Source organism: Helicoverpa zea, chromosome 18, assembly GCF_022581195.2.
Source record: "Helicoverpa zea isolate HzStark_Cry1AcR chromosome 18, ilHelZeax1.1, whole genome shotgun sequence".
Taxonomy (NCBI): Eukaryota; Metazoa; Arthropoda; class Insecta; order Lepidoptera; family Noctuidae; genus Helicoverpa; species Helicoverpa zea.
This window is the reverse complement of record NC_061469.1, coordinates 2,614,232-2,638,950: the sequence shown is the minus strand read 5'-3', so window position 1 is coordinate 2,638,950 and position 24,719 is coordinate 2,614,232. Positions and strand designations below refer to the sequence as shown.

The 24,719-nt window shown below is 38.7% G+C and overlaps 1 protein-coding gene across 1 annotated transcript in view; it reads left to right on the top strand.

Annotated features, from left to right (window-relative positions):
- Positions 1-24,719, top strand: part of LOC124638976 (chromosome transmission fidelity protein 18 homolog) — a 36,440-nt gene that overhangs the window by 5,224 nt on the left and 6,497 nt on the right. Inside the window, exons 8-14 of the mRNA XM_047176159.1 lie at positions 167-359; positions 1,437-1,585; positions 2,073-2,304; positions 3,409-3,564; positions 4,474-4,618; positions 4,926-5,017; positions 5,445-5,606. Of these exons, the coding sequence (XP_047032115.1) occupies positions 167-359; positions 1,437-1,585; positions 2,073-2,304; positions 3,409-3,564; positions 4,474-4,618; positions 4,926-5,017; positions 5,445-5,606 (1,129 nt within the window). The remainder of the gene's footprint in view (positions 1-166; positions 360-1,436; positions 1,586-2,072; positions 2,305-3,408; positions 3,565-4,473; positions 4,619-4,925; positions 5,018-5,444; positions 5,607-24,719) is intronic.

Below are 24,719 nucleotides of genomic sequence, written 5' to 3'. Positions count from 1 at the left end.
AGATTAGCGCATTCAAACAAACAAACAAACTCTTCAGCTTTATAATATTAGTATTGATATAAAAAAAAACATCAAAATGTTGTTTGCAAAAGGCGAATAAAAAATTAAGAATGAGTTCTAATTTATATATTTGTGTTTCATCCTGCTTTCCATTTTTGTTTTTCAGGCCCATAGCCCTAATAGTGCAAGTAGGCGGGGTATCCTTAACCCGTCTGTCAGGGCGTCTGTCGCAGGTCTGTAAGCGTGAGGGCGTGTCGGCGGCGCCGCACGTGTGCTCGGCGCTGGCGGCGCGGGCGCGGGGCGACGTGCGCAGCGCTATACAACTGCTCAGCTTTGTCAAAGCCAGGGCGACTGCACAGGTAGGGTCTAGATCTTAATCATTTTTGTTTTTTAATCTGATAACAGAAGTAAACACACACTCTATCTACATCTCTTCTTATTCTAACTCTCCCATAACGGGTCTACTGGAAGAAATTGCTCATGACTGTGCCGTTTGTACTATGTGTTCTATTTTTCTTCTTGTCTGTATTCTGTGTGTGTATCTGTGTACATGAACTGTCGTGGTGGCCTAGTGGGTAAAGGACCTACCCCTCAAGTATGAGGGCGCGGGTTCGATCCCAGGTCAGGCAAAGTACCAATGCAACTTTTCTAAGTTTGTATGTACTTTCTAAGTATATCTTAGACACCATTGACTGTGTTTCGGATGGCACGTTAAACTGTAGGTCCCAGCTGTCATTGAAAATCCTTGGTAGTCGTTACGGGTAGTAAGAAGCCAGTAAGTCTGACACCAGTCTAACCAAGGGGTATCAGGTTGCCCGGGTAGCTGGGTTGAGGAAGTCAGATAGGCAGTCGCTTCTTATAAAGCACTGGTACTCAGCTGAATCCGGTTAGACTGGAAGCCGACCCCAACATGATTGGAAAAAGGCTCGGAGGATGATCTGTGTACATGAACTATTAAATAAGTAAATATGGTTTAAAACCTACCAGACCTAACGAAAAAGTGGTTTTATGAAAATAAAGGATTCTATTGAGTACTGTAGACTTTCTCCGAAGCAGAAACCCTAGTCATTTTAAATAGGAACATGAATATCTACATATACGATACTATATCACTACGAACGCTTAAAAATACCCACTTTTAATGTCTTTATTGTCTTAAGTATTCAATTAAATTCTTTATTAAATAACATTCCATCCATTCCACAGGAGATCATCATCTTCCGAGCCTTTTTCCCAACTATGTTGGGGTTGCCTTCCAGTCTAACCGGATGTAGCTGAGTACCAGTGCTTTACAAGAAGCGACTGCCTATATGACCTCCTCAACCCAGTTACCCGGGCAACCCAATACTCCTTAGACTGGTGTCAGACTACTTACCATTACACAGGTGGATGAAAGCAGAAATTCAAGTTTTTATTTTATATTTCTATTATTGCAGTTAAACATGGAGGACGTGGAGAACATAGCGATCGGCACGAAGGATTGCAACAAGAGCATGATGCAAGCACTGCAGAGTATCTTCACCACCAACGACACGCAGCCCGATGCCGTGCTCAGAGCTGTGCAGGCTGCTGGGGAGTATGACAGGTTTGTAGCATCCGCCTAGCCTTTTCACAACTATGTTGGAGTCGGTTTTAGCTGAGTACCAGTGTTTAACAAGGAGCGACTGCCCTATCAGTCCTAGTCACCCCGGGAAAACCAATATCCCTAGGTAAGACCGGTTGTAGCCCTTTATAAACAGACTGATACCCCTTGGTAAAACTGGTTTTCAGACCTTTTGGATTCTGAGTACCAGTTAGCTGGTCAACAAATACGCCTAGGTAACACTGGTTGTCAGACTTTCTGGTTTCTGACTACCTGTAACGACTGCGAAAAGTGTTCAGATGGCAGCCGGGACTCACAAGTTTACTGTGTCTTCCGAAACATGGAAGAAGTTGTTATGACAAGATGATCACCCATCCACTGATCGACCGCGCTAAATTAACTGATCTTATGACCCGTGCAGCCTCGTTGCCACGAGCTCATCGTAAGTAAATGAAATAAAATAATAAAAAAATATTTTTTTCATCCGCAGACTAGCAGACGGAATATTCGAGAACTACCTAACGGCTCGAGTGGACGGGCGTCTACTCATCGCCGTGGAGACTCTCTCCTGGCTGCTCCTGCATGACGTGATCAACTCCTGGACTCTTCGCAGGCAGAACTACTCGCTGTACGGGATGCTGCCGCTGTGTCTAGCGAGGTGCCACGCGGCGCTGGCTTCTAGGAACCCGCAGAGGGTCAAGTTCCCGTGGCAGGCTCAAGAGGTATGGTAACATACGATATTAGACCCTAAAACAAGGGGTTACAGTGTAAATTATAGTAAAAAAAAAAAACATTTGTTGACACACGAAACAGAAAAGAAACTAAACTTTAACCTAAATAACAAACAGGGCCCCGATTCTCCTAAGTTAATAATGTCAAAATCGAATAGAAAACGAATCGCAATATGATCGCAATAGCAGTTTTAACCATATCGGGCATTCTCCTACTAATAAAAGACCAATCGTATTCGATTGACATTTGATTGGTGTGCGATTGGTCTGCTATTTTGGTGATTTTGGTATATACGGTAGTTTGCTCTACAATCATATTGCAATCGTAAATCATTTGCAGACAGAATGATTCATTATGAATGACAGAAAAGGATAAAAACGTTTATTTCAAAGAAAAAATAGCGGAATGCCACATACGCTTCAATCGTAATCGAGTCGGGATTGGATCGCAGTCGAATGTGAATCGTATGTTGCGTAAGTAAAATTAGGAGAATCGGGCCCCTGAAGACATGTTACCTTGTCAGGCTAAACATGTGTACTTTCAGAAATAATGGGCTTTGATACTTAACCTTAAAGCTTTTTCACACTGGTAGAATTTCCGAGCGACAACGCTGGGCTCGTACGAGTGTTTTTAAAAGAGTTCCAAAAGTTACGTGAAAAATCGAGCGACAGATTGTCTGTCCGGGCGCTTGCTTCTAAGGGTCCGTTCAGGCAGACTAGCTCGCAGAGACGAGCAAATTCTTAAAACACGTTGAAAATCGAGTACTTAGTATTTGTAGTAAGGTTTATTTTTTAATGTGCACTGCTTTTGTCATTAAGAATGCTCGAAGGCGCTCGGTGTGAAATAATAAGAGGAGCCGACCGGCTCCGATCGCGTACTTTTTCTTGACGTTTGACGTTTCTTTAATGCTCGCGCAGCCGATCGGCTCCGGTCTGTGAGAAAAGAAAAATGCGCGCCGATGCTCTCCGACACGGTCTGTTTGAATGGACCCTAAGAGGTCACATAAGCCAAGCACTAAGTTCGCCTAGTAGCCAATTTTTGTGATAGTATGTACAAAACTGCCTTTAAATATTGAATTTTATTTTCTGTTCCAGATGCACCGCAAGAAAACCGAACTAGAAGGCGTAATATCGTCCGTGCTGCGCGGACGTTCCGCGCGGGTGTGCGGCTCGCGTTCTGCTTTGCAGCTAGATATCATTCCGCTGTTGCCGCATCTACTCGCGCCTTCACTAAGGAGTAATAACGTACAGGTATTAACTTATCTAGTTATACCGGTAGCCTAACCATCTTCAGTAGCCAAATCGCCGGCAATTAAAAGTATGGTTTTAGTCAGGTTATAAAATTAAAATGTATAGTAAAACTGACCCTAAGGGTCATGGCACAGTATAGCGGCACCGCAACAGCATGGCTCCACACCAGCATTTAAGTTGTCATTCAATTTAGAGCATTAAATCGTGTATATTATAATATATTTCGTAATGTCAATATGAAAAAGCCAACGGCTCACAGTCAGCGTGCTTGCCGCTTCCACACAACTCGACTCGCCGCCCGCGTGCTGCAAGCGAGCGGTCCTCATGCGTACAGCGCGCCGACGGCGTGCTAATTGCGCGCCGACTCCGAGCCGGCAGCGAAACAACGTCATTACGTCGTGTTCAATCATAACATCAATCATAATCGTCTTAAAATAATATTGAGTTTGCGGTGACAGCAAGCTTACACCTCGCGGCGCGGGCGGCGAGCTGGCACCTTGCGGACAGCGCGTGGTTGGCGCGCTGGCAGCTCGCCGTAGTCTAAATTCGAGGCGACGCCGTGCTGCAGCCGTACTGTTGCGGTGCCGCTATAATGTGCCATGACCTTAAGTAATCTTAATATTATAAAGGTGTTTCGGAATAGAAGAGTTACCCTGATTTTTTTTTTCAGTAAATATCTGATATTTTTGATCTTCTTTGCTAAACAGTTAGTAACGCAATATCTTTTCTACTCAAGAGCGGGTCAGCTTTTGCTAAGATTCTAAAAGGCTATTAGCCCACTGCTGGTTTAATAAATAGGCTCGCGCAATTTTCAGAACATAAAGAAAGCCGCCGTCTAAAGAAATCTTACAATATCAGATAGTTCATTTATCGGAGAAGACTATAGGCTACAATTATGTTTCACCACAGTTATGCAGTGAGAGTGAACGTGCAGCACTGCGTACCTGCGCAGGCGCCATGTGCGACTACGGGCTGCAGTACGTGCAGCAGCGCGGAGCTGATGGTGTCTATGCGTTTCTTATTGAACCGCCTATATATAGCGTGGCTTTCTTTGGTATGTAGTGGACTTAGAATGTGGTATTATCTTGTCAGTAAAGCACTTAGAATTTATGCTCCAGATTTTATGAATTAGGATAAAGAAGGTTGTTTGTGCATGATTGTAGTTTGTTCCATAAAAACCAGTTGGCAATCGACTGCTTAAAATGAGATCTGAAATAAGAATAATGCGTATTTTGTTGATTTGGTAATTACAATAACAGAAAAGTGGTGAAACTATTTCGAAATAAAGAAATAATATTAAAATTGCTCCACATAGTTTTTCTTTCTTTACGCATTGTTTTAATCTTTTTTATAATCTACAGGTTCTGACGAGAAAATGCGTCCACCGCCGGCGATCAGGCAAGCGATAGCGCGCGAACAGCAACTTGAAATTATTAGGAGAAACGAAGAAATGGTATAATATTTCTGCATGTGTATTAAATTATTTTTTTTTGTATGTCTATAAAAAACTGTACGTCATGAAAAAGTATAGGTATATAAAAGGTAATTTAAGTTCAAACATATATACTACAACTATAACGCGAGATAAAAGTTTCTTAAACATAAAAAATATGTCAGCTCGGTGCAAATACTGCGTATACAACATAAAAAGCCAATGTGCAAATACATCTATACACACAAGTATGCTCTACCCACTTTTGTGACATAAAAAATCTATAGTTAACCACCACATGTACCATGTCACTTCAGGACAGTGGGAACAGTTTTATAGAAAAATCGTACTTATTACTATTGAGTTAAGGTGCTTGACAGTTACCACTGATGTGCAGTTTACCGTACCACATACATAGATTACCTAGCTAATACTTATCATTCTACAGGCGAGCAGAGTACCCAATAGGGGCAATGCCACCAGCACTCCGACCACAAAGAAGTCAACCATAGACAGTAAAGAGGCTTCAACCAACAAGGAAAAAGAGGCGAGGTTGCCCAACCATCTGCAGCGGTTAGAACCTAAAGCTGTTAAGAGGAATACGCCGCAAGTAAGTGTTTTTGTTACCTTCAATCATTTTTTTTCTAATAACTAATAACATGATTTGGAATATGTAATTGTATTCTATCTTATCGCAATGCTATAATTTCAGGCATGTTTCTTTGACATTACAGCAATTTAATCTGATAATTAGGATAAAATATATTAACAAAACCTTACAGCCAATCATGAGGGAACTTCCATTCATTTCACGAATATCCGTTTCGCCATTGCTTTAAGGACAAAACAGACGTGTTAAAATAATCGGCTCAATATTTTGTCATTATAACTGTATTTACCGATTAAAAAGCGCAGAAAAAATCCTCTGGCCTAAAAAACATCAGGTACATTAAAAAATATGCCAGAAATCAAAACATTATCTCCTGAACACAATGGCTCGCCTCGTGAATATGAGACAAAAATACATAAATACTATTTACAACATTCTGTCAAAAAACAAAAAAGAAACAACACCTTTCCGTAAGATCTACGCATGAGTGTTTTTTTTAAACATGACTGACCACAAACTCCCTCACAAAAAAACCGCCATACAAATTCATATTAAGAAATCAAAATATAATTTTGTGTGACAACGGCGTGTCTAACAGGGTTCGATCAGAAAGAAGTCATTACCTCGTGAATAGACGCCGAGCGCAAGTTTACTCGACTGATGGAATATATTAACTATACTTAATTAATACTTACAAATCTATCATTATATTATGAAGGTGATGTGTTTGTTTGCTTGCTTAAAAGCGCTAATCTACGGAATTTGTAAAAACCGTTTTTTAAATATCGATGTGTTAAATACCTCATTAATCAGGGAACGCTACAGGTTATTTTTTATCCAAGTGCGCGAAGAGGGACAAACTTGTGTATTATACCAAAAATAGCGACCTCAAACTCCCTCAAAAAAAAAACACCATACAAATTCATATTAAGAAATCAAAATATCATTTTGTGTGACAATGGCGTGTCTAACAGGGTTCGTTCAGAAAGAAGTCATTACCTCGTGAATAGGCGCCGAGCGCAAGTTTACTCGACTGATGGAATATATTAGTGCTGTGTGCCAACGCTACGGATTAGATAGTGGGATTTTAATTGCAAGATTTTTTAGGTCTTTGCTTGAGGGCTTTTGGGGAAGGTTGGGGAAATTAAAAGTTGCTGGTGTTATAGTATGGCCTTTTTTGTTATGAAGAATATATTTTGACAGGATTTTAAAGTACGGTTTTCTTTGCGAGGGAGCAACTTTCTCACTTGTCATTGGCAGAATCGTCGACATTGACATCGACACGGATTGCCATAAATAAAAATAGAATAGAATAGAACTTTTAGCGTCTTTATAAAATTGTCATATCCTGTGTATTTATTTCTCATATTTTCCGTTGCTTATTGAATTAGATATATGAAAAGCGTGAAAAAATATTTAATAATTTGATATGCTAAAAATATATTTTTAATTGTGATGTTCATTTATGCTGTTCGATTATTTGCTTTTTCTGAGAGATTTTGGATTTTCTCAAAATACCTATTAAAATAAAAAATAAGCAGTCTAGCATCCAAACATAACTATATTTGGTACATAACGCATTGTTTATCACAAGTAATAGGCACGAGACTAGATGGTAGCACTCTGGATTCTCACTAATTAAAACTGTGTTTGCTTAATCCGCATCGCGTATTGTGAGAGCGTGAAAGCGCTTCAGACCAACTTGACAAAGATTATGTAGGTGCGCAGAAGTGATGTTCGTTTGAGAAGCTTTGTAATTTTTACTAAAGGAAAATGCGGATAAGATGTTGACTATAATCCAATTTTGCGATAAAAACTATTCCAGTAAGAATATTGATTAGGAAAATGATCGCTAGGTGCTAGGAGTAAGCAAATCAAAGAGTTTGTATGTTTTCGGTGGGTGAGAGAAACTTTCACTAAAGAGAATATTTTTGCGAATGAAACTTATGGAAGATTTCTTAAAAATCGTAAAAAACCTTATTTTCGATGAATTATTTAGCTATATATTTTTGTTCTTATCTACTTTTGTATACAAAGGCATAACTGTAGTTAAAATTTGCTACAAAACATTCATGAATATTATTTTTTCTCTTCTTACTGTCACCGAAGAATATCATCGACAAAACAACTCACAAACACATACCCAGTTTAATTCACACCTTCACAGAGGCCACCTTTTCAAACATACAGGAACTATCCCATCTGCACTACCTACTCTCGTCTAAACACGTTCGCAGCGCGAAGTCACGTAATCACAGCAATCTCGCAGCGAGGGCTCGCACAAAAAGAAATAATTAACCCATCCGCCTCTCTGCACTTGTCACGTCATCTCGCACGGTTATATGTAGCCCACTGTCACGGTATGCAACGTAGTTTTTATATGTGTGTTATTTATTATATTGCGAATAAAACGTATGCAATAATTATCGCAAAAAGTTAATAAAGAGTCGAATATTTGTCACGTTATAACGGATATTTCAAAGTTGATGATACAATATCTATACAATCGCGATACTAATATTATGAAGAGGATTTTGTTCATTTGTTTGCTTCCTAAAGGCACTGAAAGTAACACTATTCCCGTGTGAAATACGCTATAGTTATCCAGGCACGGAAAACAGTAAAAGAATTTCTACTTCTCTTTTTGATTCACGATTTTGCAAAGTGTTTTTAACAAGCAAAAGTCAAATAAAAATTACCGTCAAGACCGTAAAATATTGAACCATTGAACCATAAGTTGAAAAGTAAATTAAAAATATGACGTAAAGTTAATGTCAAAACTTTTACAAACATTTCAAAAATAATACCCCTTTTCCGAAGATAGTAAAGTTGTTTTTCCTAATTATAAAGTCGTTCATTATTTAAAAAGCCCGTCAGAAAAGAAGCGTAAATCAAAAATTTTCTTAAAGGCTTCAGTGTCAAAACTGAAAAGTTATCATTTGTGAGGCTATGAAACTGGCGATTTGCTTAAAAATCTTACCCGGTGTTCACAGTCCATATCTAAGTATTTCGAGGAATGCGGAAGAAATATTTTTCTCTAATCTTACTTCCTACTTATATTATAAATTATAAATTATTATAAATTATATTATAAATATATTATAAATGTGAAAGTTTTGAATGTATTAGAATGTATGGATGTACATATGTTTGTTATTCAATCACGCAAAAACGGTTGGACCGATTTGGTTGAAATTTGGTATGTAGATAGGTGATACCCTGGAATAACACATAGGCAACTTTTTATCAACACACCACGCGGGCGAAGCCGCTGGCGGAAGCTAGTTATGTCATAAACTTTCAGTTTTAACATAAGTATCACGTTTAACTTCATTTATTATTTCTTTAAATTATAAACTAAAAAGACTTTTTACAAAGTCTAAACAAATAAAATTTAACTTCTCCTACTGCTTAAAATAATAATTTTATTAATTAAGTAATTGTTATTATTGTATTTGCATTGATTTTAGCTGTATTTTATTTTTAATGTAAAGTTTCAAAATGAGTTTTAGCAAAACGTTTCATTTAATCACCCAATACTCGCTAACTTACTTGCTCCACAATAATTCCCTTTAAAGTCTGTACGGAGTTCCGTCAATATCTCGGGACGGACGGACGGACAGGCTCCCCTCGTAAATACAATAACTAATCACAATAAAAGGGTTGCGGCCGTCTCTATTAAAAACTCGCTAAGAATATCTAAGGGGTGGTTAGGAACGATGTACAGTGGGTGAACATAGTCATTTTAATAAAAACTTGAAAAGGTATTTTTTTGCTTTTTGGGTAGCTTTGTCTTATTTAAATGTGAAATATAGGAAAAAAATACGGTAATAACAATGTTGTTTATCTTTTCTATTTACTATTTTGGTGACAGTGGCTTATTTTTTTGTAGTATAAAATACGGCAAGATTAAAATTTCAGCACTTGATAATAGAACTTTCATTAAGCTTATGATTACAGATATGGGATTGGAAACAATTTAGCTCCATATACAAAAAAATCTAAAAGTCAGCTTCTTTTGAAGGTCAAACACGTTTTTGCTACGAAGAAGAAGTGGTTACAACCTCCCAGCAACACCTTTGTCTTATTGGTTAGAAGAAACCTTTAACAATGTAATATTGTTATCATTTACTTACTTGTTATACACATTTAATACATTATTAAATATAACAAAAATCATAAAGTTATTACAAAAAATATATCAAAGAGAGAGAATAAGACGTTGTCAGTATGCGTTCAGCATAATCATTATGATTTTTCTCCGGTTTTCCTCTCGCTAATGGCGTTGCGATGCCGCCGGGTTATTCGTCGTCACTCGCCTTCTTGTTTCATCATTTATTTATTGATGTTCTAATCACCTGTCAGCGGTCTTTATGTTAGTGTTAGCTGCCTGAGGTAACTACTTACTGCACACGTGTATAAAGTAACCTAGTATGCTATTCTATCATCATCTTCTGAGCCTTTTCTATCATCATCTTCTGAGCCTTTTCTATCATCATCTTCTGAGCCTTTTCTATCATCATCTTCTGAGCCTTTTCTATCATCATCTTCTGAGCCTTTTCTATCATCATCTTCTGAGCCTTTTCTATCATCATCTTCTGAGCCTTTTCTATCATCATCTTCTGAGCCTTTTCTATCATCATCTTCTGAGCCTTTTCTATCATCATCTTCTGAGCCTTTTCTATCATCATGTTCTGAGCCTTTTCTATCATAATCTTCTGAGCCTTTTCCCAAGCCTTTGTTATTCTAATGTGTTATAATATAGGCAAGTTTCTTTATATGACTTAATTTGTTTATGCGTGAAGAAATAACCGACATACATCCCCTCATCCAAACACACTGATAAACTTTCGCATTTATAAAATTAGTGTGTAGTGTGATGAAGGTAAAACTTAAAACTTCACTATGGTTTAGTTTGTTCGGCAAAAAAGATGTGTTTTTATAATTTGAATTTTGGATTGAATCCTTTAAATATTTGTTTTTCGCAATACTTTATTGTAGTCTCTACTTATAATAAGGGTACATACATTAGTAACTTGCTTTAATAGTATATATCATAGATCTGATTCCATTCTTACTCAAAAATAAATTGGACGTAGTTATGCAGAAACGTTCCAACCCACAAGTCACCCGAAATCGAGTTATTGTGATTGAACAGCCTAAAATTTAGCATATTTTTATCTAAACTCAATATAATTCAACAATAAAACCTCTAGTACCTTTACTAGTTAGAATAAAAAAGAATACAACTGAAACGCGTAAATGCTTATATCTCAAATTCAAGTTGAATTTGAGATATAAGCATTTACGCGTACAGTGGGTTGGAACGTTTCTGCATAACTACGTCCAATTTAAAGTCAAATATCAGGTCAACAAAAAAACTATACCTACTCAAAAATACCCACACAAACAGTACATAAGTGAGCAATAACTACATGGTACAGGAACATTAGGCGCCGCGGCGGCTAAGTGCCTTTTGATCCTCCCGCGCTAATTGCTAACTATCGCTTTAACTGCTCGCCTTCACTGACAACTGCGGGTATTTGTTACTGGATTTCAGTTCACAGTAAGAATCGTTTAAGGATACCTATATCTAAAGTTGGTAAATGCCTGGAACATAAGGGGAGAAGCAAGAACGTAGGTTTTAGTCAGAAAAAGTCTGACCCGCAGCGAGGGGGGGTCATCTGATGATTTTCCTGCTCAAAATACCTAATACTGTATTATTTCATTCACATAGGAATATAAAATAGTGGTCAAATGTGGGGTCAAAATAAAAATCTCTATATAATCTTATACAAAGCGGGGGCGGTTTATAACGCTACTTCATTTAAGATTAGATGGAATAGATATTGAGTAATTGTACCACTTTCCTTTATAGATCGACTTGTAAACCCCACCTATTTATCAGCACTTCCACTAAATCAAACATCACTTACTAAATCGGAACAGCCCAGAAGATAAAACACAAAAACCCCATTCGGCCAGTTTATTAGCATCTATTAGAGCTAGCCCGACCTTCCCATTACACTGGCTTGCACAAAAATGTAACGCCCACGTAATAAATTTACCGGCAGTTAAGTCGCACGCGACCCGAAGTGGATGGTTAGCGGGTAGCGTTGAGTGCTTTGTGCGGATTTTATGTTCCGCGATTAGGGCATTTGATGCGTTACACTGTACTAATGGCTGGCCCAATTAAATGAACTTGAGTGTAGATTGCCTGTTGTTCTGTAGTTTCGCTTTGAATGGTTTTTTTTTTGTTAGGTTCTTATAGTTCGGCCATTCAGAGAATGCGTTCCTGACACGTCGCGATTGAACTGACGACGTAACTACATTCATTGATTATTGATATAATAATGTTGTTTTAATGCTCCTCAATTGTTAAAACGGTAAACAACCAGCAAAAATATTTTTATCGTAACTGCAACGCCATTGCAAAGTTACGTCGTCAGTTCAATCGCGACGTGTCAGGAACGCATTCTCTGAATGGCCGAACTATAGTACATGCTACATAGACTGCTTCTGCCATTTGAAATACCTAATTATATTTGAGAAAACTATTAAGATACTAAATTCAATAGAAGCTTTGTAGGACCTCTCTTTCAAAAGAAAAATTAGGTACTATCGCATAATATATATACTTTCAACTTTTTGTCAGAGTTTAATTAAAAAGCATATACTCTAACTAATTTCGTTCAGTATTATTTTTTTCTTATATAACAATTATCACCTAGCTAAATACCCAAAAACAACCACCATCCCCATCTTCTCTAACAAAATCAATTTCCAAAACTGAAACGCAAAAGAAATCTCCTCACATGAGATAACTGATGTCAGCCATTAAGTACAGCTCGCTCGTAATAAAAGCAATAACACTCTGAATAGGAAAGAGCGCCTCTATAATGCGTGGAGTAAACGAATATGCGGGGAAATTGCTCCCACTGAACTAAGATGCGATTGAGAGAGTCAGGGTACTGGAGAATGAAATGGCTAGCAGAGGTGCCATAACGACCTGCCGGGCTCGAGATTGTTCGAAAGAGTGTAGATAGTTGAGTACATAAAAGGCTTACGAAGGAATGGGTTTTAGTCAGTAACAGTCTGACACCCCCTCATGCTGCTAACCCACAGCGGGAGTCATTTGACAATTTCCCATCAGAAAAAAAGGTGTAATTACAGAAAATCTCCTAAGAAAGTAGCGTAGCCAATATGCGAGTGTGCGGGCGACGAGGAACGTTATTGTCTTCGCCCTCACACACTTTTATACCCGATATTTTTTTGTTATCATTGACACAGATGTCTCAAAGAATAAATTAATAATTTGAACTCTACGTTAGTTGATCGTTTTATACATACCCACCCACCGTAAGTATTTGACCTAGAAGAAGGCTTGACCTACTTCCACTATGGCATCTCCGCTCTTTCCCTGCTCCGTGGCCCGGATACAGGCAATCATCAATCTAACCCCCTACCAGCTCGCGTCGTAAATCACGCGCACAATGGCCGAGGGAAGTTCTTAAGAAGAAAAACTATAGGTCTACATCCTTCCGGGGCTCGGCCAATCGGAAGGCGGCGTGCCCCCTCCAAGGGAAGGGTTAGTCGGATCCTGTTAAGGGAGACGCGGTGTAATTGGTCGCTGATGAGTTTTTGTTATTGTGATTTTAGTTGGGAAATTCGTTTAAATGTTGAGTCAATATTTTGAGGTGGTTTTAATAGAGGCTTATTTATTAGTAGCTAAACTAAAGAAATCACACCTCAATACAGGTGTGATTTCTTTAGTTTCTAATACACGTTTTCCAATGTTGACTTTTTATTTCTTTAAAGGGTTACCTGTATTTGTGACTGATGAATGAATTGTTTTACTATTTCAAATCCTATTAATGATTAATTTTTCTACTGATTCTAATATTGGAGTACTTCAGCTACTATTCAAAATAAAAAACCCGTCAAAATTTCTCTATAGGTACCTATTTTTTCAAAGCCAGTTTCCACCACACTTTTCCTCAGTCATTTACATCGCCTTTCCCCCTTTCTCTCCAAGTTATTCGGTTAGGGGTGAGATTTTTCCACGTCTGTCGGCCGCTTGCAAACCGTCCGTCATCGGTAAGGCTTACTGGTAATCTCTCGCCGGCGATAGCGTAATGGTGTGACGGCTTTGGGCCAATTATTTGTATTGATAACGTAGGTTTGGTGTCCAATTGGATTCGGGAAGGTTCGGGAATAAGATTGGTGCCATACCTATTCAGGTTTCGGTATAAGATTTTGTGTTTTGTTCTGGGTATACTCATTTTAAAATCATTATAACTTTTTAATCTCAATTATACGACTGACACGCAATCCGCATTGAGCAAGCGTGGAGATTAACGCTTAATCCTTCTGTGTGAGAAGAGGCCTGTGCCCAGCAGTGGGACGATAAAAAGGCTGATTATGATATGACTTAACATCATAAAATATGTAAAGGTTAATTGGATATAAAATGAAAAAAAACTAAACCATGTTACATTTAATTAATTCCCAATATCATATTTCCCCAAAGCATATAACATTTGAACACAATTTGCTTTTTCGAACGAATTCATTTGCGACTGGCAACACGTTGGTAAAATTTGAATTTAGAACGCGTTCGGGGAGCGCGGGCCGCCGCGGCAAATTGTGAATTAGACCGCCGCGGGCGCACCGCACCACTGCTTGTTAGCTAGTTTTTACGCTGGCAACCCTTTGTCGGGGAAATTGCATCAATGCCGTATTGCACTGTGTAGTCGGTTATTTAGAACGAGCGGAAAGATTGCTCTGATACTCCTTTTATTGCGGTTGCGTAATTTCGTGGCTGTATATTACAATTTTGAAAATTTATTTTCGTTTTATAACATTTTGAGGTAAACGCTGACTTAGATGTTGTATCATTGTGTGTATATCTTTTACTAGAAATAACTCATTAGAGTTAGTTGTAAATCGAATTAACATAGGTAACGTACTTATCTACAGGCTCATGTCATCATGGTCCTATTGCTGGGCACAGGACTCCTCTCATACACAGAAAGAATGAGCGGGATAATCAGACTCTATGTTCCAGGTTTACTCAAGATGTTTCCCTTCACCTTTACTCAGTCATTAGTGCCCAAAATATGAGAAAGTACATATAACATACAAAAAGTCATTTCGGTACTTGCCTAGTCTAGGATCGAACCACACTCGTGGTTACTTTCAAAGCAGGTGCTTTAACCACTAAGCCACCATACTTTTTACACTCATTACTTAACTCCAGTCGATTGTGACAATGAACAGTACAATTAATTTGGCCTGAGGCGTGTGGGCCGTTCGTTTTGCACATACAAAACATAACAATAAAAATATCACGCCCTATAGGCGTTGGTATCATGCTGTGATGCAATCATGATGCTAATGATCTCTGAGTTTATATTTGAAGTTTTCTTACTGTTGTCGGTAGAATAAATATGTCCTTGACTATCATTTAGACTTTTATGGCCTTACTACAAAAAACTTAAACATCTGTTTTACACTTGTCTAAAAAATTGTGGCTGCAAAATAAACCATATGTCAACGTCATAATCTGACATTTTTTTAGACAAGTCTTAAACTGACGTTTAAAAGTTTTTGTGGTAAGACGGTGATTATTTATCGAGTACAAAGTTTTTTTTTGTGTCTACATTGAAATGAAGGTACAAAATATCAAGGTGTTTATATTATAAGAATCGATATGTTTTTCCTATTAACTATTGTCAAATGTAAATGATGGCATGCATAATTAAGTCATGATTAGATGATATCTTAATCGAGGAAGCAACTCGTAATATCACATCGATATTTTATGTTCGTCAGATTATCTGCAAATTACTTTAAAGCGGAATTTGAAAACAATCTCCAGATTAATACCGAGAAACACACCCATTCATTATCTTCGTAAATTATTTATGAACATCATAAATAACCCAGTAATTTTCATTTCGCTCTGCATTACAAGGATTACGTTCCATTTTCCCTCACGCCCCATTTTATTATTGTAACTAATCTTGTCACTAAACCCTAGGCCGATTATCCGAACGCAGCAAATAGGCTCAAATAATGCGGTTCCAAATTTAAACACGCGTATAATTTTCAAAAGTGGATGCCATATGTGTTGCCAGAGGCGAAAATTTTTTTTTGGCGCCACAAAGTCGCACCCGTTCGGATACGCGCTACTGACACCCGTTAAACGAGCATTAAGAACACAAATGTATTCACGAGTGGGGTGAGCGGATAATAAACGGTTTTATTGGCTTTATCCCGTTGTGTCTGAGCCTGAGCCAACATTGTTACTCGGTTTCTTTTTCGGTAAAGTAATTTGAATATTTTATTAGAGAATTTTCGCTGATAAAGCGGCTTCGGTCGGATATTTTTTGGCTAGTCGTACAAATATTAACGTCAAAGTTGAAATACATTGTATAGGATTATGGATCTTTGGGATGATCCCCTACTTATAAAAAGACTTCTTCGAATTGAATTGTCTGTATTTTATGTAACAGTTATCTTCAGCAATTAGCTTGAGCAGTCTTGTTCGTCAATACACAAACCTTCTGATATTAATTTCTTCTCCATTTACTGGACAGTAAATAAGCCGATATAATGACCTATTGAAATCCAAAGAGTACCTAACTCCACATAAACCCCATAACAACCTCAGGCTAAAAAACCTCATTGAAAAACCTCACATTTGTGTATAAAGCTGTGCGGTAATCATCTTTTGTGCGTAGTGCAAACATGTGGCATATTGCGGAGCCCTATCTGATTAGCCAAACAATTTGCGGAGCGCCCCTCGCACCGCGTCGGCTTTGACTTGAGTACCCGCGAGCGAGCACAGTATAAGGGGTTAATCGCAATGTTTGAGAACCCCCCTTTATGTGGCTTTTTTTTCTTTATAAGCTAAGATTGAGGTGCGTAGGTGTTTGATTTTAAAGGAGATTAGCGTTCAGGTTTTTTGTGGTGGCAGGTTTTTTTGTAGTGGGTTAGTGCAAGGAATTGTAAGTGTTTTATAGTATGGACAGAGTTCAGGAAAACCATTAAGTTTTTGATGAAAGTGTACCTTATCACCAACAATTATTGCAAAGTCCTTAATGAGAAAACTTTTGATGATTTTATTTTCAAAGTGGGTTTCAGAAAGTCTAAAATATTACCACTATTACCGTTCCCAAAATCCAAAATTGCATATGCCACTTGCTTGCTGCGAGAAGTACACATGTAGATCGATTGAAATTATCTGACGGTTTACCCTCCCGATGATTACCAAAATGACGGAAGATGGTCAGTATTCCAGATAGATAAAAACAATTGAAGTCTATTGTAAACGGCAGTAGCAACTTCACTCTTTCTTCCATAAGGTAACACAATTTCACTCCAAACTTCTTTAATCTCAAACACTCCATTATAATTCTCCTCTTGGCGTTATTTTCTTAAAATTACGTCTTAATACACATTATTGACAGTGATAGGCGATCGATCAGGCTCCCCAAGGAGTATCAATACAATTTTAAATTTAACAAATCGTTCGTGGCTGAATGTAATTTGCGTGAGAGCTCGGCGGTAGAGTTTATTATGTAGGAAGTGCTGGTGAAGTATTAGAGCGATTTTTTTAAGTGTAGAAGATTAGTTTATGTTGTAAGGTTGGTTAAGAAAGATTTTTGACACTATAGGAAAGGCGCTAAAAAGAGTTTTGAGGAGCTATATATAGTATCTACCTATGTACGGACACAAGTCCAAACACAAAACTAGCCACTAACACATCTTTGAATTAAAACCTCATGATCGGAATATTAAAAAATGTGCCTACTTAACTGGCATAAGATTTTAATTAGAAGCAATAAAGATATTACATATCATAACATTAGCACTGCCGATTATGTATTTTATATTGTGCCTAATCCTCAACATGATTGGATAAGACAATTTTGATATATCAGATATTGAAATCACGCTTTAATTAAACATTTTTTTTATAAATTTGCTGTTTAAGTCTAGAATGTTCCTTAATTTTGCACACAGCGAGAGGGCGGGTCACTTAAAACAAAGCAAACAGATTTGCAACAACAAAGTATAATACAACGCCGAGACTCCCCTAACGACGGGAACCTCCCCTGAATACTTTATGTCCTTAAAGGCTATTTATTCGCTGCCCTGACAACTGTTTTTATTGTCCTTTCTGTTCAGACCAAGAGCCAGAGGCTCCCAGATCTTCCGTACTTTGCTACAGGTTCAAACTGTGTATATGTCGCAGGGATATGATAAAAACGGGGATATGATCAATTCCCTAAGGGATTTGATCAAATCACGGAGGATGTTAAAATAGCAACACGATTTTATCTTTTCTCCAAACAAATCTAGTGAATTGAACAAATCCCTAAATTGGTTCAGTGAAATGACAAAAAAAATGTCAGTTCTTGTTTGGGTCGCGCTTGCAAACACTAGGCAAGCCGTAGGTGTCATAGATGTGCCTGTAAGAAAAATAATGTTTTATGTTATTCACGATGCCACAAATCAGCTGCATGTTTTAATAAGTGATTATTACAAATAGGCATATCATACGCAACTAAAATATTTTTTAAAGAAATTTTTGTAGATTCTTTCAAAAATTAAAATATTGTTCTGAGTAATCGTGATTTTTATATCAATATTTCCTTGTATTGCATACACCTGATTATCATAATTATGTAGGTATATCTTACCAAATAAACCTTTAAAATATCAAAGCAAAATTATTTTTGTCATTTCACTGAACCAATCTAGTGATTTGTTCAATTCACTAGATTTGTTTAGGGAAAAGATAAAATCGTGTTGTTATTTTAACATCCTCCGTGACTTGATCAAGTCCCTTAGGGAATTGATCATATCCCCGTTTTTATCATATCCCTGCGACATATATACTCTACCCATGCTATCATGGGAGTTAATGATTGACTTTATGAAGTTAGACCGATGGTCGAGCTTCGAAAAAAAGTTTATATATTTACAGTTCTTTAACTCTGATAGAATTTTGCCTACTCTTCCAGAGGGCTTGAAATTAGCGCGTTAAAACAGACATACTCTTCAGCTTTTAATATTTAATATAAGTTTTGTTAAACATAATTGAAAATTATGACAGCCCAATTATGTTTTCTCAAATGGAGTAAGTAGGTGATATATGTACTGTAGGATATATAACAAAGGTTCAGCCTTAAAAGAATAGGAAGATTTCAAGGCCACTAGCTCTTCACTTACATAAAATGAACTAAAACCTCTATTGTAACGATGTCAATAGGCTTTTGTTAGAACAAAGGACACTGATATAGTGTGCTCCACTTATTTCTTATAGAATATATTACGACCGGTCATTGTTTTATTGGAAACGTTTTCCAAAGTAAGTGGTTTTATTAGGCCTGCTTTTGTAATAGAAACGTGAAGGAAAAATGTTTTTTTTTTTTTTTTTTTTTTTTTTTTTTTAATAAAGCCTTACCGCAGACATGAGGGTCCGCGCTTTTATTTACATTTTTTTATTTAATTATAATTTTTTGCCGTCTTGGCCTCACAAACTTATGTCTAGTCTTAAGACTATGTGAGTCCACCGCGTATTTACGTTTTTATTTTAATATTTATATACATATGTATACAGAAATTTTTTTTATTACTTACACAATACTTAACACTATATTCATGGACTTTGGCAACTTAGTTAAACACGATTTTGGGACAGGAACGGATTGGGGATTGGTCTCATTTCCCGCTAGCGACTAGGGACTTTGCGAGTGCTAGTAGGGCTAACATGACAGTGGAGTCTCGATGTTGCATGGCCGTCTTGAGGTTGTATTCGACGACCGTTTTTATTGGCGCGTCCATCGCTCGCTTTATGAAACGGCCAGTGGCATCGTCGGCGTCATCTGTATAGTAGACGCAGCTAGCCGTATGTCTCGACACTGCCACTACCGCGTGGGAGACGCTGTCATGAATTTGGAGCTTCCTGGACTTAGTGTTTATGATGACGACGCTGTCGTATGTCAGTCCCTGAGCCTCGTGAATGGTTAAGGTACGCGACCCTTCACCGGACCCGTATCCCTGGCTAATAAGAGAAGATTTCTCTTCTTGCGTATGAACCAAGAATAGGGTGTTCTGGGCGGTGGTCGGTATTTGCGCTCCCGTAAAACCCTTCAAGCTCAGGGAATGAACATGAGACAGCGACGTTTTAGAGGAGTATATACCTGAGTATATCTCGCTGAGTGCGAAGGCCACATCCATCGGGTTACGGTGGGTGCAGAGCAGCTCCTGTGTGATGCCAGCCACCAGATATGGACGGGTATACTTTAATGGAAAAAGGTTATCCCTGTCCAAATATGGTAGCTGATTCACGTCTCCGATGAGGACCACCTCGCTTGCACCAGACAACTTTGCTGCCATGACTATGGCCCCGAAGTGGTTCATGAGAGCTTCGTCTACCGTCAAGCGGTGACATTTCTCATTTGGCTTGAACCCGTTGGCTAAAATTGAGGCCATAGTGCGCACCTTTGTCTTCGCCCTATCGCCCAATTGGTGCGCAAGCTTTCCTCTTAGATCTTTGGCCGCTTCAGTTGTCGTGGTGGTTACGACGTCCCTCCTCTCGTCGAAGTGTTTCACCACCCAGGTAGTTTTGCCGCACCCCGGCACCCCATTTACCCATCTGATATTGGGTACCGCCCAAGGTTCCGTCGATGCTGAGGTATCTGAGGTCCCAGAAACGGTCTGTGCCATTTCAAGGATACTATCCTCCAGCATGATTTTGGTACATTTGGCGGTAACCACTATCGGGTCACCGTGTGGCGTCTGGAATTTTATTTTGCCAGTTCGCTCCGTTGCTTCTTCGTCCAGGGCCACGAAACCGTTCTTTGCGCTGTAGGCAGCCATGTACGACCCCGTCATTTCCCCCGCAATGACTTGGGAGTTGGCGTTGTCGTACACCGCCGCCTCTGCTTCCTTGAGCAATACCCGGAGCAGACCCTCATTTTCTCGACGGAAGGTCAGCATGATCTTGTTGCAAGTTCTAAGGTTTACCTCCTTTGTGGCCCTTACAACTGCAACGTACTCCAGGAAAGCGCTTTTGACATGGTCCGTGGTGCCCAAACTCATCGCGAGGGTCGGTGGGCTGACCTGCCCCTTGTCTGCTCTTGTAGGCTTAGGCTTTGGTGAGAGAAGGGAGTTGGGAGAAGACTATAGTCTACTTTTTATCCGGGCGCACAACCCGGGAGAAGCCGCTGGCAGCAACTAATTTAGTTATACAGATGTAAGATTTTCATATCAGAAGTAAAGTACATAAGAAAGAGAACTATTTATTCAATTACAAAATAAAACAGCTCATCTATTAAGTAAAGAAATCATAGATTCATACGATCACCTACGCGGCTACATACCGCAGTCTATGCGTATACATGATACCTAGACCATTAAATAAATACCCAATAGGTTGGCGTTAGATGGGCAACGATTCATGGCCGGCATTACCAAATAAATGGCCAATTTGTGTATACTTGTAGGTATGTGTGTGTAGGTGTTACGTGAAATATTTTGCTGGGATGAGGGCGTATTATAGGTATAAGCTACAAGGTAATATATTTATAAAAGGGTGATTGTTAACTCCTGTATGTAGTATCTGTATGTAGTACTATGTTTACTCGTTGTAACTGCCTCGTTGGTCTAGTTGTCGCAAGTGTGGCTGCTGAGCACGAGGTCTCGGGTTCGATTCCCGAGTCGGGCAGAAATCGTTTTGTGGGTTTTAGAAGACTTTCACAAAGCAGCCCGAAGCCTGGAAGTTGGTGATTGATTCACCCGTGCATCGGAGAGCACGTAAATGTCGGTCCTGCGCCTGATCTCTTTCCGGTCGTGTCGGATTGCCGTCCCATCGGGCTATGAGAGTGAAGGAATAGTGAGTGCACTTGTGTCTGCGCAAATGCTTGTGCACTATAATATGTCCTGCGCAGTTGGCTAATCTCCTTACATGAGAACAGCCGCCGTAGCCGATAATCGGCTAGGAGGACATCATCATCATCACTATGTTTAATTGGGTAAAATAATTCCAAAAGCGATGCAATTCTTTGATGTTCTGCATCTTCGATAATTATCTTGCGTGCCGTGATATATTCTGATAATATGTTTAATGATAAGTGATGTCTATTCCCATCCCATGCGGTGTGATGTTCAATATGTCGAAAAGCCTTATTCATAAACACTTATTTTGAATTTCCTTTATATTTACCCTTTTACGAAATTAGATACATATCCATTTCATTTACAGCAATTACATTATTTACTCCACCCAATTATCTACAATCCAAATCAACTAATCAAATCAAACCCAAAACAACGAAACTATCACAGCAACCTAAGCAATCACGTTATAAACCTTTAGAAACTCTTTTCTATCTACAAGCAAGTCGTAAACACAAACTCCCGGTTATCCGCGCTCTATTTACGATACAGAACAAATAACTATCGACGGAGGGGGTCGAGAAACAATGAGAAATGACCGGCGGAAAATTGCGCGGATTCCGAGACGAATCCGAGTGGAGACGACGCGATCACTGCTTAAGGAAACGGGCAGGGACGGAGTTGAATGGGTTTTGTAAACATTTTTAGTTTATGTGAATTTGGACGTTTAAACTTTGGATGATACATGGGTGAGTACTACCTGAAATTATTGGCGCTAGTGGAAGTACGCATTTTGGATCTCATCAAACGACTACTCCCGTTCTGAGTTCAGCGGAAGGGAGTACAAGGGCCGTGGTGACGCACACTTAGCAGTGTAAGCTTAGCTTACCAGAAGACGGCAATAAGTAGATATTCTAAAAATGGTGTTTTGATTTTTTCGGTTAACGACAACGACTTCTATAGAAAAAGTCTTGCTGCGCTGTCCTTACCCAATCATGAGATTGGGTTAAGAGGATGATGATGATGAACTTCTTCAGCTTTACCATTATAAGGCTCCTTGAAGCTTAACATTGAAGTGTCAGTTTATCAACATTCCTCTATCTTGCTAAGCGGCTACTGGTTAACATCTTGACACATTTTCCGCTCATCACCCCCTAATTTTTGTCCAAAATTGTTTAATCAACGACATGATCACCCCTCAATCAACTCCACGCTCTATGATTCCATTCATCTGTCCCACTTGTTCTTCAGCGTCAGGCCAGCGATGTCAGCCCGAGGCGTCCCTGTGTTGGCGCGCACTCTATTTTCCTATTTGCGCGGCAGATTGGCTCTGATTGTATTGTTTGCGGCGGGGCGGAGCATTGATACCCGGGCCTTCGCCCCCCGCGCTCCAAACACCCCGCCCGCCCCACGGGGTGCAGCCGAGCGGAAAAATGTTATCTACAACGTGAAATATCGCATGTTTGCGATAAATATTTGATAGGAGAATGGATTTTTAAATTTGTTTCGTGCGGACATTAGTTTTGCGGTCGTTCTCGGGAGGTTGGGATATACGATTTGGAGGTGTTTTTTATTTACTTTGGTTAGTTGGAGTGGTATGTATAGGTAAAACATAGAAGTAAATAAGATCAGGTAATTAATTGTAACTGTGACTTCAACATGACTCAAAGCAAACATTTCACACTTCTTAAACGCCTAACAAAATTTAATACTTAAGAATCTATATAGCCCCTAACACCATAACAATTTCCCCTACAACATCCCCGAAAAGCCCCCATAGCAAGAAAATCCCCCATCAAAACGATATCAAGTGATCAGCCCAATAGTCTTTCAGTTATTGACAATATACGCCGTACCATAGAGAACCCATAAGGTGTTTCTATAAGGAGTTCCAGTAACTTTTATGAGTGCGAAATTGTGTTTATGTGTTGGTGTCGCGAGATTTACCGCGACCGAGGCGGCCGCGTAATCGGAAATATTGCGAGCGAACGAAGTTAGGGGGTGGTGTAATTTGTAAGAGGTAGCTGAATCAAAAGGTGATTTTGTGAGATTAGAACTTTTTCAAGTTTCAAGACTTTGAGCAACGGACAGTGGTTTTTGCATTAAATCTGGGAACGATGTCAGTTAAAGTTTTAAGTTAAAAATGGTTAAAACCTTCGGTTCAGGTACACTTTTAAGGATAAAATAAACGTCGGTTTTTTTCATTGAGAAACTGTTACTTAGAAAATGAAACGTAGTCCTTCGTAGTAAACAGTTATGTTAAGGAAACCGACGTTTATGTGCTCAATGAACATAGCCCTTAAGCACGGCTATCAATGTCACCATGAGACCGTGATTTTTCACTCTACAATTTGCAGACATTTCCAATAAATCCAAAGACACCAAACTATGTAAATACTCCTCTAATCGAAGAAAAAAAACTCTTATACATGTTAGTTACCCGCTCTCGCTTATGACTTGAACTCCCTCGCGACAGCGGCCGCATCTGGTGGTATTGTCGATAGTACCACAATATGACTCCGTAACAAACTAGTAATTGGTTTCCTATTGCCAGTTTGTTGTTGATACCTTTTCTAACTCTGCACTTTACGCATCTAAATATTATTTGTATTTATTTTGTGATTTTTATGAAATGTATATTTGTTGATTTTTTGGTTATTTTTAACCGACTTTAAAAAGGAGGTTTTCAGTTGGAACTGTTTGTTTGTCTGTGCGCGATTATCACACGTTTGGCTGAATCGATTTTGATGTGGTTTTCAGCATAGTATTGTCAGGGGATAAGGTTTTAGGCAGATTATTGAAGTCAGTTTATTTTAAGATTGGATTTTATTCAATACAGTATACATATTAATACAAGCTTATTTATGATGAAATGAAATGATTCCAATAGATTGTTATTCATATGAATTAAGTTTCACGGGTATAAGATACACTATGCTACGCCAAGACTACGAAATCTCGTAGCGCTACGAACTACGTAGTCAAGTCTACGCTCAAAAACTGCGTTTTGCGTCAAAAGTCATTATATCGTGTCGTCAGTTTTCGCGTTAGAGTCACGAGTGCTTACGTGAGCGGTAACGAGGCTGCGGCGAGACGGCTACGATACGTCATTACTGACTTGTATGACGCAAATAGTATGCTAGGATTGTTTAAGGAAATGCAGTATTTTAGCTTTCTTTTGTTAGAGTTACTTTTAAAATT